General features: G+C 36.3%; 1 protein-coding gene across 1 annotated transcript in view; it reads left to right on the forward strand.

Annotated features, from left to right (window-relative positions):
* Positions 1 to 16,615, forward strand: part of LOC108700041 (pappalysin-1) — a 212,755-nt gene extending 196,140 nt beyond the window's left edge. Inside the window, exons 20-22 of the mRNA XM_018232903.2 lie at positions 234 to 305; positions 4,883 to 4,981; positions 13,378 to 16,615. Coding sequence (XP_018088392.1) covers positions 234 to 305; positions 4,883 to 4,981; positions 13,378 to 13,485 — 279 coding nt within the window. The 3' untranslated portion in view covers positions 13,486 to 16,615. The remainder of the gene's footprint in view (positions 1 to 233; positions 306 to 4,882; positions 4,982 to 13,377) is intronic.
* The last annotated feature ends 4,998 nt before the right edge of the window (positions 16,616 to 21,613 follow it).

Below are 21,613 nucleotides of genomic sequence, written 5' to 3' on the forward strand. Positions count from 1 at the left end.
ACTTTTCATCACAAAACAAGGAAGCAAACATTTTTCCCCACTTTCTCCCTTTCCTCTCCTAATTTGCATGTGCAAATTAGGATTCAGTTCAGTATTTGGCCGAATATTTCACAAAGGATTCGGGATTCAGCCAAATCCCAAATAGTGGATTCCATGCATCCCTACTTTAACCCCCCCTCCCCTTTTACCATATACATTGTCTATATCTTGGTTTGTTTTTTGTCTCTTCATAGAAAATGATCTGCACAGCTGGGCTCCAGTGGTATCCTCTCCCAGAAGAACTTCACTGCATCAAAAGCTGTGAGGTAAATGTTAGTCTTTTTTCACCTGTTGCAGTCAATAAATCAGTTGTGGTTGTTAAAGACAATACAAAAGGTGTTTTACTTACTAAATATCAGATTTTTTATTAAAGGGAACTACCTCAAAAATGAAAAATCATACTGAAATAAGAAACTTTTTAACTACAATCAATTAAAGATTCTGCATCATTTCTGAAATAATCAAGTTTATATTCACTATTCCTCTCTCAGCATCTGTTTCTCTTCATTCTGTCTTCTTGCAGCAGTTGAGTGTCAGAAATTCATTGACAGTTAGATCCAATATATATAGTGGGGTTTCCTTTCCTAGCAGTGTTATGATTAGTATCCCAAACTCAGAACAATCCCTAAGTTCCCGATCATGGCTAAGTCTTCAGCCACCTTTTGCTTCGGGAGGAGCCCTCTGCTACTCGGGTGCCACCAGGTCTTAGCGTGAGAGGACCAGGGAGAGTGTTCTGGGCAGGCAAGGGAACCGCATGTTTGTACAGGAACGCAGAACAAGAAGCTTAGTCGGAGTCACAAGCTGGATCAGAACACCAAACAGGCAGAGCAGTACAGTATCAGGAGACAGGAGTGTAGTCTGAGTCACAGCTGAGTCAGAATACCAAACAGGCAGAGCAGTACAGTATCAGAAGACGGGAGCATAGTCGGGGTCACAGGCTGGGTCAGAATACCAATAATAAATTGTCAAGACAGAATCCGAGCGAATGATTGAAATTACAGGCAGAGGTCAGGGTCAGGCAGGGTCAGGAACAAATGAGGAAAACAAGAATCGCACCCATGAACTACTAAATAGACCTTTACAGTGGGCAGGGAAAATTAGCCCAAGACACCTTTAAATATTTAAACTTTGTGCCGAAAACGCGATGAATTCACACTCATGTCGCATAATCCCAGAAGTGCACAGTCGCGCGCACCCTAGCAGCAGAAGCCACAAGGTTAGAGCTGTGGATATTCTCGCAGGTCTTCTTGCAATGTATAATAGATCACTCAAATAGCTGATTCCAGTACAAACAAAATAACTGCCTTTTGCACAAATCATGCATGTAAAGAGACAGGATTTCTCATGAGTTTAATAGAATGAGCTCTAATCTTCTAGGCAAAAGGTGCCCCCCTATAAGAAATGTTGGATTTAACTATCAATGAATATCTGACACCCAACTCCTGCATGAAGAGAGAGTGAAGAGAAAAAAATGCTGAGAGGAATAATGAACATAAACTTGATTATTTCAGAAACGGTACCGAATTTTTCATTGATTGATTGATATTTAGAAAACGTATTATTTCAGTGTGATGAAGCTTATATTAAATTTTTTGTGATAGTTCCCCTTTAATAAAGGCTTTAAGGGCCCAACATTTCCTGCACCCTATAGGAGCCCCACCATGGTGCTTTTATTCCTAGAACAGGAAGCTGGAAAGGAGGGGTGGAGAGGGCACAGCTCCTTTAAGCACCATAACCCTATAGCATGCAAGGAGGCCCAGCATTCTTGGAAATGATTATCAATTCATGGGACATTCTGTGAGGAATGAAACTGGTGTATGTTTTTGTTCTGCTCGCAAAAGCAGTGTAGAAGTTTCTCGGACCATTAGGATCAAACTTATATGTATGGCTTATAAGCTTAAATCCTTATCGACTGTTTATATAAATATATGTTTGGGTGTGTTGAAAAACAGTTTCAGATTTAGCTGTTGAGCTGGAGCACATATATAGATGTAGTATACACATGTGTGGTCTATGTATGAGATCCGGAAACCCATTATCTAGAAAGCTCCAAAACTTTGTGACTTTCGGGCGCATGCGCAGTAGATCCTTACCGGTAAATCCCTCTACTGCACATGCGCCACCAAATGCCAGCGAATACAAGAAGAGCGCACAGGCGAACATGGCTGCCGTGAACTGAACAGGAGAGGAACTGCACAAAGGGGTCAGTAACAAGTTAGGGGCATTTGGGTGGGTTGAGCTCAGAGGACTATGTGGTGCCGTTTGTCCCAAATACATTCTGTATTCAAAACTATTCCTAATACACAGAATGAATGCCTCTTGTGGTATATAAGTATTTGTGACCATATACATATAAAAAAATATACAAACAACTTATTTCTATTAAAGAATGAGAACAAAATCTGGTTAGTGCACAAAATTATGTCATTATATTCCAAATTCCATTCTGTACATTTTAACAATCAATCTGTCTCACAAATGCTCCATGTAACAGACACACTTGCAAAGTTACTTACAGAATGAATTATGTGAAAAAAAACTTGGACATAATATATAATAGTGTAACTTAATAGTGCATGCCAAGCTAGTTTTGAATGACAAAATAGATATTTATGACAGAAAGCAAGATTTTATAGTACAGGATTTATTCTTTCCACAAAATGAAAGTTCAGTTTCACAAAACATATCCATTCTGTGAAGCAAATCACATTACTGAACCAATAAGAACAAAGCTTATTGCCGTATAACAAACAAGACTAAATGTTTTCAGCTTTGCTCCACATGGCTGCATAATCCCTAAGGTATAGGATACTATCTGGCCTGCTATAGAGAGCACTCTCTAATGTCCCCTTTGCTGCATAGTAATAAACATGAACAAACATTTCCTAAAAGGGCTGCTGTTAAACACCTTGGCACATTCCGCACTTTTTGAATTAAAGCAAGGTTTACCTGCTGCAAATGCTTTGTGTGCCAGTATCTTCCTTTTCCTGAATGCCTGGGAGGCTGCCGTGTCCTCTCATACTGAGCACCAAGCTACAATCGCCAAGGACTGCCGTGGGTGTGCGAACGCTCTATCCTGTTTCAGTACTGCTGTTAAACACTACAGGTTTATAATTGGAAGTTCTTACAAATGACAGAGAAATATAGTGCTGTGCTGATAATGATTCTATAGAAAGAATAGCATGCAAAACATAAATATGATCATTTTAGGTGATATGGCTACTCTTCAAAGGTCAAAGGTTGAGGTGAAGTTTCAAAGTGAAAAACTTCGAATTTCGAGCAATTTTTTTGTACTTCGACTAGGGAATAGTCATACTTCGATTCGAAGTTGAAAAAAACTTCGAAATTCGAAGGTCGAATTCTTTTGAAGTACTGTCTCTTTAAAACTTCGACCATTCACCACCTAAAAGCTGCCGAAGTGCTATTTTAGCCTATGGGGGACCTCCTACAACCTGTATGGAGGCAATTGGGGGAGTTTGGGAGATTGAAGGTCGAAGTTAAAAAAACTTTGATCGAAGTACGATCATACGATTCAAATTTGGCCGAATTCGGCCCACTTCAACGCCAAAAAACTTCGACCTCCATTCAATTAGTCTTTTTGAATTCGAATTTCGACTTTTTTAACTTTGAACTTCGACCTTTGATAAATATGCCCCTAATTGTAGTAACCTGCTTGTGTGGACATTTTGGTTAAGGACATTCCTGCTGTTTTGCCATTGTCTTATGATTCATATTCCTGTTCCTGTTCTTGATTCCCTCTTTCTGTCTTAGCTGAGAGCAATTATGGGGCAGGCGACACCTACCTACCATGTGGTAATAAATGTACAAGAAATTAATGTTAGGCTCCAATGTCTCCTCCTAGCTGTAAACCTGTAGTGTTTAACAACAGCCCTTTTAGGAAATGTTTGTTTATGTTTATTGATATGCAATAAATATCAATAAGCTTTGTTCAGTTTTGGTTTAGTAATGTGACTGACAGTATTGCTTCACAGATATGTTTTGTGAAACGGAACTTTCATTTTAAAGAAAGAATGAATCCTGTACTATAAAATCTTGCTTTCTGTCATAAATATCTATTTTGTCATTCAAATCTAGCTTGACATGCACTATTATATATAATACACTACACACTATTACACTATTATATATAATAGTTTTTTTTCACATAATTCATTCTGTAACTTTGAACATAAGTGTGTCTGTTACATGGAGGTTATACATTTGTGAGACAGATTGATTGTTAAAATGTACACAATGGAGTTAGTAATATAATGATATCCTTTTGTGCACTTACCAGATTTTGTTCTCATTCTTTAATAGAAGTAAGTCTTTTGTATATTTTTTTTATCTGTGTATGGTCACAAATACTTAAATGCCATGAAAGACATTCATTCTGTGTGTTAGGAATAATTTTGTATATAGAATGTATTTGGGACAAATGCCACCCCATAGAGGACCTCTTGTATTTGTATATGGGGTTTTTTTCAGAATAAAATGTTTTTAAGCTTGGAGTCCAGGTGCAGTTCCAAAGCTCTCTGATATGGTCCTACAGAACTCCATTATTTCAAAAGCATTCTCTTAATCTCCCATGGATTCCTCTTCTTTTCACACATTTGCATTCCTTGACAAACCACATTCATGTTTTTAAGGCAGACATGATTCTGTGCAACTAAAAACACCTTTGCCTTTTATTTGACCCGTTTCGCTTCTGTGAAAATTTGTCGAAATGTTCTTTGTAACCTAAATAATTCCATTTTTATAATGGACATTAAAGGGACACTTTCGACTCACCAATATTAGTAGATATATTAGCAATAATAATGTTTTCTTTCTCCTTTTGCAGCCATTCATGGGGGATAATTATTGCGATGGAAATAATAATCGAGCCTTCTGCAACTATGATGGAGGGGATTGTTGCGTCTCCACAGTTAAAACGAAAAAGGTAAAACGACTATTTTCAGGATTATAGTCTGCTACAAAAACAAGGCAATGAAGTGTTTTTTTTAGCTGGTTTTTGTAGGAGTCAAAATGAAAACATAGAATAGAAGCTACACATAGATTTTTATAACACTTATTTAGGGATGGGCGGATTTTTTTGCCTTGTTTCGCAGCGGAAATGATGCCCATAGACTTTTATGGCGAAAAAATTTTTCGCCGACATTTCGCCAGCGGCTAATGTCGGCTAATAAAACTAAACGGGACAATTTTGAGCGACATTAATGGCTAGCTGATAACATTTGTTGGTGTGCTATATACAGGTATGGGATCCATTATGCGGAAACCTGTTCAGAAAGCTCTGAATTTTGGAAAGGCTCTTATAGACTCCATTTTATCCAAATAATGCAAATTTGTAAAAATTATTTCCCTTTTCTCTGTAATAATAGAACAGTACAATGTACTTGATCCAAAATAAGATATACTGTAATTAATCCTTATTAGAAGCAAACCCAGCCTGTTGGATTTATTTAATGTTTACATGATTTTCTAGTAAATTTAAGTTATAAAGATGCAAATGACGAAAAGATTTGTTATCCTGAAAGCCCCACACCTGTGTTGCCTTTTGAAATATTCAGAATCCAGTTATGCCATAGAGAATATAATTGCGAATGTTTGAAAGGGGTGGTTCACCTTTTAGTTAACTTTTAGTATGTTATAAAATGTCTAGTTCTATGCAAATTTTCAATTTGCCTTCATGTTTTCTTTTTTATAGCTTCTCTTTCAAATTCACTGACCTCATCTAAAAATAAATTCTTTGTAAGGCTACGGAATTATTGTTTTTGCTACTTTGTATAACTCGTCTTTCTATTTAGACCCTCTTCTATTCATATTCCAGTCTCTCATTCAAATGAATGCATAGTTGCTAAAGTGATTTGGGCCCTAGCAACCAAATTGATGAAACTGCAAAATAGTCTCAGAGGATCACACTCTACATCATACTAAAAGTTAATGTTAAGATGAACAACATCTTTAAAATGATGATGTCATACATAAACATATATGGCGGCCTGATGCAGTTTGGGAGCCCATAAAAATACCTAAGATCATCAAATGGAAATTCTCCCTATCTACCCTATCTAGGAACTCTGCACTGTTCTCCAAAACATGACAATATGTTGAGATTAAGGGCAAGATCAGACATTCAAAAGTTCAAAAGTATTGCTGGTATTCAAGTAGTACAATGTTATAGTTATATAATTAACAAAAGCTATGAAACATGTAAAAATAAACAGTGCTTAGTGATGTCAGTTATAATACATGCTTAGGTATAGCACTTATGTATATATTTGTTTATTATGGAAAATAATCCCTGTTGTAAAAAGAATATTAAAAGTCACCGAGTTTTACAACCAGTATCAATTGTCATCTCCAAGCTAATGAGCCTATGAGTAAGTGCCCTATCAGGCTCGAAACGCGTTTAGGTTTTATGTCCTAATAAATTTTCAAATTTTTTAAATAATATTCAGCTCTTGATTATTGGAGATCCTCACATTCTTCCTTTTGGATTTAGTGTCTTAGAATTTACTGGACACTGGTTTAAAAGCAAATATCTTATTGGTTGCTATGGGTTTCTGCTATTGGGCAGACTTAGTCCCTTTTATTATACTGTATATGGGGGGGGCAGTAGTCATTAGACTAGTGTCTATTAGGGAAAGTAGACACTTTAGCGCACAATCAAGAATGTATGCCTGTTTCCCAGACTGCACATGTTATCTGCTATTTTATCTTACAGAATATATTGGTGCGCTGTAAGCTATAACTAAATGACAACTGATTGGCTTCTGGTCAAAATGTGTTTTGGATACTTGAAGACTTGTGTTTATACTCCTTGGTTTTTAAGTTCTAAATCATGTCTATTAACCAAATGTATCAACTATTCCATGCATAACATAATATCAACCAAAAAATTATGTAAACAAAATTACAGCAACTAGTCATTTATGTTGTGAAAGGTTTAGTAAGGTGAACATTGTTCAAGTATCCAAGACTTGCTATGATTGTCTTTATCCCTTTATAATCCTGCATCTTTCGGCACTTGGCCCACAATAGCTAAAGGACCTCAGAGATTCTTAAAGACTGTATAAGAACACAATCTGTGAATCTTGTTTTTTCATGGTAGATTTATGGATCTTTCTCACAAGAGGAAAAAAAATGTCAATAAAATGAGTGCCAGTTGGCAAAGTTTTAAAGCACCTGCATCTGAGAGTATCCTCCCAGCCTAGAGTTGCTTATTTTGCTAGGAATGGACAAAATGATTATTTTTTTTGAGATTTTTAGTTGGATCTAATATCAGCATTTACTAGCAGCAGTGAGTTTTTCTTTTTTTTCCTTTTAACGCTATTTTAACCTGTCTAATTGCTAGTTGACCCAGAGGCAAAAAAAAAAAACCCATTTGAACAATTTGCCTCAGAGGAGGAAAAATTCCTTACTGACTCCAAGATGGTAATCAGACTAGTAGCTGGATCAACTTGTACTATAAGCTATCTTCCAAAACCCTGTTCTAATGTATCAGCCTGTACGACTGATTCAGGGAGAGAATTCCATATTTTCACAACTCTCTCTGTAAAAAAAACCTTCCAAATATTTAAGCAGAACCTCCTTTCTTCTAATCGGAATGGATGGCCTCGTATCACCAGCACTATGGTGCTTTGCAAAGCTACACCTCCATTATGTGGGAAGCTATGGGAACTCCAGGAAATAAGTCACATAGTGATTACTATTTACTATTTTTCTGGAATACCCTATTCAATTCAATCTCATACCCTGGACAGGAGTTGAGGTGCTAATCATATCACATATCACGTATGGAAAGCTATGGGCTATACCAATGAGCCCTAATAAGAGTGGAACTAGACTGTGCTTGGCATCAACCTAGCTGAGTTTAAAACAGCCTTTATTGAGAGTATTCTGGAAATTGTAAGAAATTGTAAGAAAAGCATGAACACTTTTCTTCAGACTACTGAATACTGTACTATATAGAATAAGCCTTTTAAAGATATATATCTTCATGTACTTGATTAAGAACTCCCTGTTAGGGTTTATCTTTTTGACTTTTCATGTTTGCAAAGAGAGTCCTTATAGACAGAAATAAATGAGAAGCAATATGTAATATGTACTTCAGTTCTAGAAATCCATCTTTTTTTTAAATATCCGTGAGATATTTACTCTTTACACAGGTAAAAGAAAGGAACCTCTTATTTTCAGGTTTTCCAACCTTAATACAGGGATTGCTGTGATTGGCTAGTCTGTCTCTTTGTAGGCTAAAATGCCAAATATGACCTCAAGAGGATCCAAATTGGATCAGACCATTTTACAGCTTGTTCATGTCCTGAATGTGAAGAGCTGCATCTTATTCACACTTCTCTTGAGATCTGGTTGCTCAGTACACAAACTGAATTCACAGATAAATGCAGTTGTCCACCCATGTATCTGGCTAAATTATAAGTGATTCAATCATTTGGCCTGTAACTGTGACAATTTTAAATAATATTGACTTGAAGAGGAAACTCATGACATTAGAAAAGCCATTTCAGACATCAAGGCAGAGAAAAATTGCAGTCAGGAATGGGATTCAGTGATATGGAGTGGTGGGATGAAGTGAGGCAAAGGTCAATAGAAGAGTATAGGTTGTGTGAAAGAATGTATTTTCAGATCAGAGCTGAAAAATAGGGAAGGGCTTTATTGTTTAGGTCCTTGAATGTGAGTGTTGAAAATCTTTCAATTCGATTCTAGAAGAGATTGGGAGCCAAATTTGTTTAGAAGCAGGGTTAGAATAGATTGGAGATGCCAAAGGAAATACTGTATGTTGGAATGCCTGCAAAGAGTAAGTTGTAAGTCAAGACAGAAACTATTAAGAGACTGAATAAGTGTTTCAGTTGTATCTAAGCTGAGGTAAGTGTTGCACAGATAAACATGGACAAGATTTGCCAAGTGTATTTGTGTGCTGTGTAAAAGACAGATGGTAGTCTTAAGATAATGCCTATTCCTGTGTGCCTGTGTAGTTGATTGAAAGATGAAACCAGGTCCAGAACTAGTGATAGGCAGAAGTGGCACATGCCTATTGCAAAGCAATAAGAGGGTGCCATGCCCCTTCCATCTCTTAAACCTAGTCCTGAACCTTGGGCTCTAACTGCCTCCTCTTCTTCTAATACCACCTTTCTTGCCACACTCTCGTGAATGCGTGTCTGGGGGGTGGTCAGGTTACTGGGTTGCCTTGTGCCCTGGAGTTAACTGTGATCTACAGGGGAAGATGTTGGAGGAAATACTGCATAATGAATTCTATTTTACAGAGATTCTGTAGGTGGAGCTGTGATATCCAAGAGGAGATAGGTCAGAAATATACAGGTAGAGTTGGGTGTCATCCGCATAAAAGTAGTACTAAAGTCCAAATAACTGAAAACAGCTGAGAGCCTTAGACAGAGCCTGCGGTGGAGGTAGAGTTAAAGAAGGCAACTTAAAAATAACTTCAATTCATAACATTAATGCAGATAGCCTATCATAAAATAATTAATAGCTACATATTATAATTGCATTTTCATTACATGCCTGTATCAATGCACAAAGGTTTCCTGGAATTTTCCTGAGTACTGCCTGCTTTGGAGTCAAGATGGAATCTTCCCCCCCCCATCAGATTAAGTTTTCTTGCCCATATCTATATAAACTGAAAGTTATCCAAAAACACATTATACAGAATGCTCTGAATAATGGAAAGTTCAATAGACTCCATTTTATCCAAATAATCCATATTTTTAAAAATGATTTCCTTTTTCTCTGTAATAATAAAACAGTACCTTGCACTTGATCCAAACTAAGATATAATTGCTTTCTCCCCACAAAATATGTCCCCTGAGTAGTGCAGCAGAGCTCTAGGGCACCATCTTCTGTTTCTTTGGAAGGGGACTGCTGACACTGAACTATTTGGCTCATGCGCAGTTTGAGCCAGTCCGGTATTCACTCCAACTACGCATGCGTCTGAAAGCTCTGTAAATGGCCAAAGAGAAGGAAGAGGATCCAAAGAAAACCAAAGGACACATTTTGCACTAATGCACTCTATGCGGGGTGGAAGCAGGGTGGCGGCACTATGAAGGGTAGTGGATGGGATTTTCTTCATTAGGAAGGGTTTAGTTCACCTTTAAAGGAACAGTAACACCAAAAAATGTAACTGTTAATAGAATGACAATATAATTTACTGTTGCCCTGCACTGGTAAAACTGGAGTGGTTGCTTCAGAAACACAACTATACTGTAGTTTTTATAAACAAGCAGCTGTATAGCCACAGGGGCAGCCATCCAAGCACAGGAGACTCAGCAGATAACAGATAAGTTCTGAAGAATCCCATTGTATAGTAAAGAGCTTATCTGTTATCTGCAGAGTACCCTGTGCCTTTTCTTCTTTTTCCAACTTTAATGGCTGCCCCCATAGCTACACAGCAACTTGTTTATATAAACTATAGTAGTGTTTCTGAAGCAAAGACACCAGTTTTACCGGCGCAACACATCAGTATATTATATTTTCTTTACTTTAAGACATTTTTGTTTTTTGGCATTACTATTCCTTTAAACCCTTATTCAAATAAGTCATGATTTTTAGCACATAAAAGCTGAATTGTGGGGGAAAAAATACCAAGGTTGATAAATAAACATATAACGTATAACAAGTATTTGGTATTCTGAGAGGAGTCCCTACCAGAGGGCTTTTAAGATGGACTTATTCAGGTGTTTACAGAAAATCTAATTTGCCTGTAAAGCAGCCTCAACAAACCATGGTGGCAGGATTAAAGACAATTCCAAATATTGTTGCATTTCTAAAAAAAAATTCAAAATCTTGTTTGTGTAATGTTTCATAACACATATTTCCTGGAAAAAGAGATATCGATAGTAGATTTATGTAAACTGAAAATCTTTTGGCAAATTCCCATATCAGATTTGATTAATAGATAAAATAAAGCAATACCTCTTAAATAGGAAAACTTGACATGTGGAAGCAGCACACCGTTTGTGCAGAACATGATGTCCTTTACAGATACTGTTCAGACAGGTTAAATGAGTGTCTAGGTCGGGTAGAAATTAGGTCAATAGCTCTGTGCATATGGGACATACAGCAGCTGTTCCCTAGGGCTCTTTTTTATGACAGCCTAATGATGCAATATGTTGAAATACACTTCCGTTAGCCAAGTTCTGAGGGCTGTTCTACTCAGAGATTCTTTCTCTGCAGACTCCACCAATTTTCTGCAAGCTGCATACGTTTATGGGTGGTGAAGTTTTTTTCTATGTTCAAGAAGGTTACTTACTAACCTATGATTACAATATTGCTGTGCATCGTAAAATGCTAAAGAGACACCTAGGGCTATGGGTGCTTTGATCAAGGTATTTTTCAGTATACCAATTTTTTTCCCCATTATTTAATCAGATTAGACCAGATCAGAAAATGTCACCAAGTCAGCTATAGGTGTTCTCAAATGGTCACTTTATTGCCAGGTTATATGCTGCATCGCTTACGTGGCAAAAGAATAGTGCCACAATTTGTATTACTCCGTTTTTTTGTTATAATCTTAGCGCTCAGCCGACAAATATTTAGGGGCAGATTTAATAAGGTTCAAATGGTAAATTTAAATTTTCTAATTTATTTTTTGGGTCAAAAACTCATCAACTCGAATGTAAATTTGGATGTGAGATTTATCACATGTGGACCATGGAAACAGTTCTAATTTGAATATTCGCCACCTAAAATCTACTGAGTGCATTTACAAGTCAATGGCAGAGGCCTGTTGAACCATTTGAATATGTTCATTGACTTCATGACATTCAAGTTTTTTTTTTTAAGAAAATTCAGTTTGATCGAATTCAACCATTTCAGTTGTAAGCACATCCGAATTTATTTGAGTAAAAAAAATTCACATAAATTTGAAATTCGACCTTTGATAACCCAAAGAGCAAATGATCATTATTGTATCTACTACAAAACAATTTATGAATGTAATTAACAAGGGAATTCACTTATTTTGGTTAAACTAGATGCATTTATGACGATCCCTAAGCATCCCAGACCACACTGAGCATGTGCAAATGGTCTTGCAAAAATGTTTAACAAAGTTACAAGATGGTGACCCCCTGTGGCAAACTTTGAAAGCATAAATCATTTGGGCTTCTGCTGCAGTAAGTTCATGTTTATGTTTAGTATACAAAATACAGCATTTCTAGCCTTATTCTATTTTAGACATTACTTCCCCTTTGATGTTTTTAACAGGATGAATTAATTATTTTTTCATTAAATTGCAGTAAACTTTCATTTTAATGGATATTCAAAAGATACTGATCAATAAAAATATTTTGAAACAGGGCTTCTTTTTCTTTCTATTTATAATAATGTGTATTGCTCAAATATTATTTATAGACAACACATTAAAATGACAGAAACAGCCAGGAGGATAATCCTGATGTTTGTGCACAATTCTTTTCCTTCTTAATCAGTGGTCCCCAACCAGCAGCTCTTGAACAACATGTTGTTTACCAGCCCCTTAGATATTACCCTCAGTTGCTTATTTTTGAATTCCAGGCTTGGACACGAGTTTTAGTTGAATAAAATCCAGTCCTTAATAACATAACAGAAATAACAGTCCTTATTTGCCTCCCCCTGGACTGCATCAGGCGTGTGTTGCTTCCCAACCTTTTTTACATTTGAATGTGGCTCACAGTTAAAAAAAAAAGGTTTGCAACCTCAATTCTAAAGGTTCAGTGGTCACTAGTAGTACTGAGTGAAACTGCCCTATTTCTCTTCACCTAAAAAGTTGGACTGAAAAATTCAACAAATAATGCCATTTCACTAGAGGCATTGGATTCATTGGTTGTTGTTTTTCCCCAGTGCAAAATTATAATAATGCTGTTTGTGTTTTTTTCTGCAGTTGGCATCTGGAGGAACAAAAGGCTTGGCAAAACTCTGATACTGCCATTGGTCTTTTTGCCACAATTTCTCCCCCCAGAGAACCAAAATACATTGTGACATTTCAAATTAAATTACAAATTTAATTGCGAAACAGTATCAGGTTAAAAATGTGCTCATCCACAGTCCCCCCCCCCCCCATTTTATTTGTAGAACACAATCTACATACATTTGGTCAGCCCTAGCTTGCAATTGAGGTTTTATCCCGGAGTCTCTTCAGAATTGATTAATTGTATAAAAGGTTCATTGCCTAAAAGTCTGTTATCAACTATACAAGCCAATATATGAATTGTGGCTCTGAAGCATCAGTAGTGATGAAAGGTGTTCTAGTTATTTGACTAGCAGAGAGATTACTTAATGCTTAATAAGTATTTCCCTCTTATGTTGTGCTCTATCATTTAGGTAACACCCTTTCCTGCAAACTGTGACCTACAAGGGGAGTGTGCATGTCTTGATCCAAAAGCTGAGGAAAACATCCATAAAGATGCTCACCATCCAAGCCTTGGATGACACTGAACAATATTAACTATGACCACCAACCAAAGGCAGACTGGAAGACGCATCACATTCCTTCTGATATTAATTTTTACATTAGCTGCTGATCTGGATAGCATTTCTGCACCAGGGACCATTAACATGAACAGCCTGCCTTTCCATATCGGTGAAAGACTCAGACTGAGAATATTGTATTACATGAATTAAAATGCCATAAGGAACAAATGACTATGCCAATATAAGAAATCAAACCGTTTGTGTTGTTGGATGACCAGAAGGCAAGATACAAGCCATAATAGAGCATACAGCCAACTCGACTGGGAGTTTCATGTCCTCCATTCCCTCATAGATGCTCACAAATTCTGAAGGGAACCTCAACGGAGGTCCTTCTTTGAAGATTGAATCATCTATACTATGATGTGGAAACTGGAATGTTCCAATCTTCTGAAAGCTGGTCTTCATCCTAAATAGTGATGTCAACTGACATGCCAACTTGTCAGTTGTAGATCCAAGCTGTTCTCCTGTTCTGTTAAATGCCTTGCGGCAGATGTATATGGGTACTTTCTTAAGACACATACACACACACAAATAAAACCCAATTCTAGTTGTTTGATCATACCGGTTGCTGCTATTCCTGCTGCTATGTTCCATACAGACATTTCCTTACTGTCGGACAGGGTAAAATAAACCCAAACAACCAGTCTGCCTTAAAGCTTATATTAAGCCTGTGATTATACCCTCAGGCTTGTCATTAGCACCAAGTAATAGAAAACTCAAACAAGTACCCATCTTTTGATGTATGCACCTCCTGGCATAGAGCTTAGTGATCAAGATCAATTGATGTAACTCCTTATAGATTCAGAGACCAATGTCTTTATTACTTGGAATCTCTTGAATGCAACAAGTTCTTAATATGATTTGCTTCTGAAGCAGCTATAATATTTAACATATTTTTGTCAGTATTATATTTCAGTGTCTGATCATATACATTTACATTGTTCACCCCTGAACCCCCTTTTTTGTCCCACCACAATTTCCAAGTATATATATTTTGCCTTTGTCAGTGTCACATATATTGCTTGACCAAGTCATCTCTTGATGCTGCCTTAGCAAGATGTAAAGCTCTTACAGATGTGCCTAATGGCGATCATTTTGTCCCTCAATGTTTCAGTTATGTGGTTACACATTGGAAAACATAATAAGAATATGGCTAAGCTAATATGCTCACTCATCCCAACATGAGCCACCAACTGGCCATCAGATACTGAGGATAATGTGAGTTCTATAGTAGTTCGGCAGTAACTGGATAGTTGGCTAGAGTTTCCCAATATAGATCACATATTTTTAGAAAGGTTATGATATATTTTTGAATGGGTTATGATATTTTATGGGATGCATTATAAAAAAAAAATCAAACAACAAGAAAAAAAAACCTCTGCTCAGCAGTTGAAAAAGTAAAGTGATGCTTTAGCTAATTGAGAAATCTTGATGGGCCAGTCTTACACAGCAATATTAACTGTGTTTATTGTAGAGCAATCTTAATTTTGTAAATCTTCAACTGCTTTTTAATGTCCATAAAGACACTTTTTAACTTCTAATTAACTGTTCTGTCCACATAACAGAGCTCTTGTGGTAGAGGGAATGTGCAGGCACAAAAGAGAGAATGAAGAAGGCAGCTCTATAATCCACAGTCCCTGGAAAATTAGGGCATTCCCTAAGGGTGTTATTTTTCAGGGCAGGTTTCAGCTACCTCCCTTCTGGTTTCAATTTCACTGGCATGTAAACTGTCACTTCTTTATAGGTTTTTTCCTGTGTTACATAAAATTTGTTTAAAATGTATTGCTGCAAATGAGGTTCAAAGGGGAAATATTTCATAAAACTGCATGGTCAGATCAAAAATACAAAATAAATCCATACGCTTATGTTTAAAGGGACATTACATTCTTAGCAACAACATATGCCATCGCTCTAGCCCTGCCCATGCAGAGCTGGCTCAGGGCACATTGGTCCATCCTTTAGAATTTATCATCTACAGAGGATGGAATGCTTATTTTAATTCAAGGTATTACATGTATTTTTGTGTTTTTTACTTTATAAAAAGAAATATGACTTAATGTTTCTCATCAATATTCCACTGAACTCACTGAACAATCACAGTCATATAGCGAACCTCCACAAAATGGCTGCTTATTGCTGAGACAGTACCCTTTGTCTCACTACCTGATAATGGTTTTGAATTGCTTAAGTCTCCTTTTTGGTTTGAGTTGTAAAAAAAAAAAAAAAACAAAGATCGGAGAGATTCTAAAACAAGGGAGAGCAATGGAATGGCTGAGCACATAATTTTTTTTTTCGTTTAAGCATAGTAACTAGGCAGGGTAACATTATGAAGTCACAATTTATGCCCAAAACGTGGTCTGAAAGTGCAATATCCCACTTTACACCAGCAGTTCATTGAAACCATTTATTGCATTATGTGACCTCTGCAATTGCCTGTCGGCAAAAATAAGAAAGAAACAAAAAATTCTGTCTGTGCATCAGTGGATGTAGCCAAGCACACCATGCATTGCTTTTCCTTGTTTAGTAAATGCAAATTCTCCATATAGAAACTGTGATCAACAGAATTGTATTCTTGTTTTTTTCATATTACAGAAAATGTTCTTCCTTATTTATGTCTTGTAATGGAACTTTATTATTGATACTATGGATTCGGTTATTATTTTATTTTCTATCAAAACAAAATAAAAACACATTGGGGCAGATTTACCAAAGGGCGAAGTGGCTGTCGCTAGAAAAAATTCATCAGAAATCCCATCCGCAGGGACATCGCCAATTTACAGGCGCAGACGTCCGTTCATTAGAAAAAGAGACCACCGCTAGCATAATTTCGCTCCTTTTCGCAAGGTGAATTTTCGTTACTCCGCAAATTCACTAAAGTGGGAACTTTACAGAACATTACCTCTTTCGCCAGAGTTTCCTTCGCCAGCTTAGACCTGGAGAACTAATAAGATGAAGCTACATCCTCCTCAATCTTATGTCAGTGACATCATATCCTGTATGCCGGAAACTTATAAAAGTTGTAACAAACGCTGGTGTTTTTTCATTTTTTAAAGTGGCATTGCTTTCAAAAGTCCTACCTATTAAAAATTTTTGTTTAAACATTTCTTTCCCAACCATTTGAGGGGCATGCCACATTTGTTCATGTCTAGGGCATTAGAGGATCTCTTTTGTCATTATTTTGCTTCCTTGGACATTAGTTATAAAAAGCATTTGCACCAACAACTTAGTGAATTAGTGTAGTGGTAACAAATTTACACCTGGCAAAGTGGCGAGAAGTGTGCCAGAGCAATCGCTGGTGAAAATTTGCCCTTTAGTGAATTTGCCCCAAAGATTTCTTAAGAAACATACCTACTGTAATTCTGACGCAAAGCCCTTCCACCTCCCTCTATTTGTCCTTTTTACCACACCTCATGCGTGTACTTGTGCTGCTCACTTATTGTTGTTGTTTAGAGATTTTTTTTTAGAAAAAAAAATCTAATTTAAAGCCTTCAAGCAATATATATAAAGATGTAAATAGTAGAGCTTATTTATTAAGAATGTCATATGTTTAATTTATATCTACACAATGTTCATTTAAATTATTTTATTTTTTTTCCTCAATACAGTTTTTAACCATTACTTTGTTTTGATTTTATGGTATTTTCTGCTACAAGTCGAATTTCACTGAAATGTTTAAAAAATATAGGAAACCTTGTTTTGCAATGTGTCAATTAATACATTTTAGAATATTATATTGTAAAAGAAAATATATTACATTATATGCTTATTTGTATTTTTTCTTATTTTATCCAGGGGGGTAACTACAGAGTAAGCAGGCCCTGTGGCTGCTGGGGGCCCCAGGAGGTATATGGGCCCCTGGAGGTATAGGGGCCCCATGAGGCACTAAGTCATATACAATTTCAATAAATATTGGTATAAAAAATCAATCTCCAGACATTTTGGGGGCCTGAGAAATAATTTGCTGATTTTATCCTAATACATATATGGGTTTTGGAGGCAAGTCAGTATGAAGAATAAAGGAGGCCAGGGGTATCTGGTAAGGTGAGTCCTCCATACATTCCAAGATGACAGATTTACAGCAACATGTCTGCTTGCATTCAGATTCCTTTCTGTTTTACCCAATCTACCATGGTCAGATTTTTAATCTGCACTTAGTACAATCTAATGACTTGATATGGGATTAATTACAGTGTTCACTCATTTCAAAGGTTAAAGAACCCTTAGTTTCAAACAAATAAATTGGGGTTATCTTTAACATTCAAATTCCAGCCAAATCACAATTTATAAGAATGTTTTGTAAACATTTCCTTAGAGATGTTATTTAACGTTCTCGAAATAGTATGTGAGACAAAAAGTTGCAACAAAATTGAGCATCAATTCGAATTATGCAAATTTTTTGGATTAGCAATCCGAAAACTCGACTTTATAAAATTGACTCTCCGAAAATTTGAATTTATCAGATTATCAAACAAAAAACCAATAGAAACTTCCCAAAACAATCGAGAATCCAGAAGGAAAAAAAACACTTTGCAATCATCAAAGGGACCATCTGCCATTAACTTCTATATGATTTCACCAGGTTTTAACTGGAGAATTAGCATCTTCAAAGCATACTAAATCTAGAAAAAATCTGGTTTATTTCTTCCTCTAAAAATTTGAGTTTTTCCCATGTAAAAACTTGACCAGAAAATAAATTAAAAGGTTTAATTAATATGCCCCTTACATGTTAAAAGTCTGTAACCATCAGTCTACTGTTTGCTATTGCTGGGTACAGGTATGGTATAGATATATCCGTTATCCGGAAGCAAGCTATTCAGAAAGCTCTGAATTACAAGAAGCCCATCTCCATTTTAATCAATTTAACATTTTAAAATGATTTCTCTGTAATAATAAAACAGTAAATTTTACTTGATACCATTATATAATTATACCTTATTGCAGGCAAAACCAGCCTATTAGGTTTAATAAACATATAAACAATGTTATAGTGGATTGGATAGACCCTTTATCCAGAAAACCCCATGTCCTGAGCATTCTGGATAACAGGTACCACACCTGTAAATACCATTAGGCTGCTTTACATTGAGAATTATCTGCTTTTTTGCAACCAGCCTTTAATAAACAGTATATACTGTAGGTATATATTATCTATTAACAGAAACACTTGGGATCTGGTGTTTTCCTGATAAAATGTTGTAATTTGGATCTTCTTAAGATGATACCTTATTTCTGCTAAAAATTATTCAAACTTCAAATAAACCCAATTAGATTGGTTTGACATCAATATGGATTCATGTATTTTAGTTACTATCAAGTACAAGGTACCGTTTTATTTATTACAGAGAAAAAAATATCTTATATAGTGATTTTACAGAGATTATACAGCATTTATATATGTCCCTGAACAAGTGGAGCTCACAGTCTGACAAACTAAGGCATATTTTCTTAATAACACACCTGTATTTTGTTATTTTTGGGGAATGGAAAAAAACCAGAGTATGCAGATAAAAGCTGTACAATTTTGGAATTTTATAAATATTCCATGTAAGTGAAACGTGTCTGTTTCGCTCATCTATAGCCATAAGCATTATGTTCCATCAGTCTCTGGAACAAAACAGTGTTTAAAAAAAAATTCAAAAACTATAAAAAGAAAAAATGAAGGCCAATTTAATAGTTGCTTAGCCATTCTATAACATACCATAAGTTAACTTAAAGGTGAACTAGCCGTTTAATATTATTAAGACTTAAGATTATTGCAAGTCTATGAAGAGGCTGGAATGTTATGGTGACAAAACAAAATCAGAATACTGATGAATTTTTGATAACATTTTATCAAACCAAACCTGTGTTAGCCAAACCAAAATGCAAATTCAAAATGAAAGGCAACATTTTTTCACTAATTGTGAAGATTTTCACACTATGAGCAGATTGAATAGGGAAAAGTTAGCTTTCACGATGTGATATGCCTTTAAAAAGCGAACAAATTTGAAGCCCCTTAATTTACCAATAATTAATAATAATTCATTTTAATGACAAATCATAAAAAAAATTGAATCATGCAACTTTTTCGGTATGACACTCGAATTGTGCGACAAGCTCAAATTAGTTGCATTTCTGAGCGAAATCCAGCATCAAACTGAAGGCCAAAAAAACCTTCAAATTTGACTGGTTTTAGATGGAGTATTTTCAAGTTCATATTTTTTGCTGCTTTGGGACATAATAAATCTCCTAAACCGCTAAAAATATTAGTTTTTTCCCATAACAAATTTGACCTTTAATCAAATAGACCACTAACTTTCAATAGAATGTGGGTGAATTTGTTTGTGATGAACACACTTGCCCCTTACTACTGTATGATGAGCTCTAAACTCCGACTTTGGTAAATCTGTCCCCTTAGGGGGTGGTTTATCTATGTTCAAATTTGCCATGATTCAAACTTTTTTTTTTTGCACAAAGCTAACAAATTTGAATTATATTTCAAAAACTCAATTGTTTGGTATTTATTAAGCATAAAAAACTTGACTAAAAGCTTGCGAGTTGAAAAAAAAACTCTACAACCTCACAAATTAAATCTTTGATACATAAGCCCATTAGTGTTTGCATTTGATCATTGGGCAAAATCTTTTGGGGGTCGGTTTTGCCTAAAACAAAAGGATTTCATTAATGCTTAATCATGAATTTTTCATGATTAACAGAAGAAAACGGCACCGGTCCAGGGGTACTTCCAGCGAGCACTACGGACCGATCAGCTTCCTTCTTCTTCTGTCTTTATATTTTCCAGGGCAGACGCATGCGCAGTAGAATGAAATAGCCAACTTATTTGTTAAAGTTTGGCTTTTCGCACTATTGTGCATGCCTAGGCCCACTGCCGTTCGTCGCCCCTGTCCCCTCCCCTTTATTCATGCAAATTTCGAACAATGGGGATTGGCGCATGGGAAATTTAAAAAATTATTGTATCTCCAGCGTATCCCCAGTGTTTTTGAACCAATGTGGGTGTGGTTGGGCAGCATGCCGCCCCCTAAAATTTTGCCACCCTAGGCCTGGGCCTAGGTGGTCTTTCCACAAATCCAGGCCTGAATGCTGGGCAGCCAAAAACAGGCAGTGTTGTGCATTAGCACTAATGGCTTTGAATGCAATAATGGTCGCTAATGCAAAATTCTTTGCAATTCCCCAAATAAAAAATTTTGCCCTTGTGAACACTTTGCCCCTCATGCGACAGTAGGATAGTGATTGCACGTTTTATAGCTTGCAATAGCGCAGAGTGTATGTAATAAAACTTCTTAATGGAAAAGTCTTTACATATGCTCCAAAAGTTTACGCCACCCTCAAGCAGGTGTTAAAGGTTCACAATGCACAATTCAGATTTGCAATGCAATAAAAGTCTAATTAAGAAAATTACATTGCAACATAAACATTTTTATTCTTATTTGTGTGCAGATTTTATTACATGTCCCCCTAGTGTTCAGGTAAAAAGCAAATCCATGGCCTGTTGGGCTCTGCACTTAGGGCTAGATTGGAAATGTGGGGGCAGGAGGGGAAATGCTTACGTGTCAACCCCTCCACCCATGAAAATTTGGCAGCCAAAGCTAAAGGCAGAGCTGTATTCTTGGGGCAAACACAGGTTTCTAGGTTCACCTCTGCCTTTTTTGGAGTTCAGAGATCTGTTGCAATACCTCTACATGTAGGGCAGGGTGCAATAAAAGGGTCCAAATTCTCCATGTGTTTTCACTTTGCTCCCTGCCCTACATGTAGAGGTATTGCAACAGAACTCTGCACTCCAAACGTGTGGTGTGTCTAGAATTTGACAAGAAAGTTTAAATAATTTCCCATAATTTGCAGTTTGGATAGAGATGTTCCAAATCAATAGCAAACTAAGGAGAGAAAAAGAAATCTCAAACCTAATATCTAATAAAATCCAAAAAGAGAAAAAGTATGAAAATTCACATTTCACAATGTGATATTCTTCCTTAGACTGTTATTGCATTGCAAATTTTAATTGTGCATTTCAAATGTTAAATGCACAGTGCCCACATTTGGGAACTACAGTACTGTACTTGATGGTGGAGTAATCTTTTGGAGCTAACAT

The sequence above is a fragment of the Xenopus laevis genome, chromosome 8S, assembly GCF_017654675.1.
Source record: "Xenopus laevis strain J_2021 chromosome 8S, Xenopus_laevis_v10.1, whole genome shotgun sequence".
In the NCBI taxonomy this organism is placed as follows: domain Eukaryota; kingdom Metazoa; phylum Chordata; class Amphibia; order Anura; family Pipidae; genus Xenopus; species Xenopus laevis.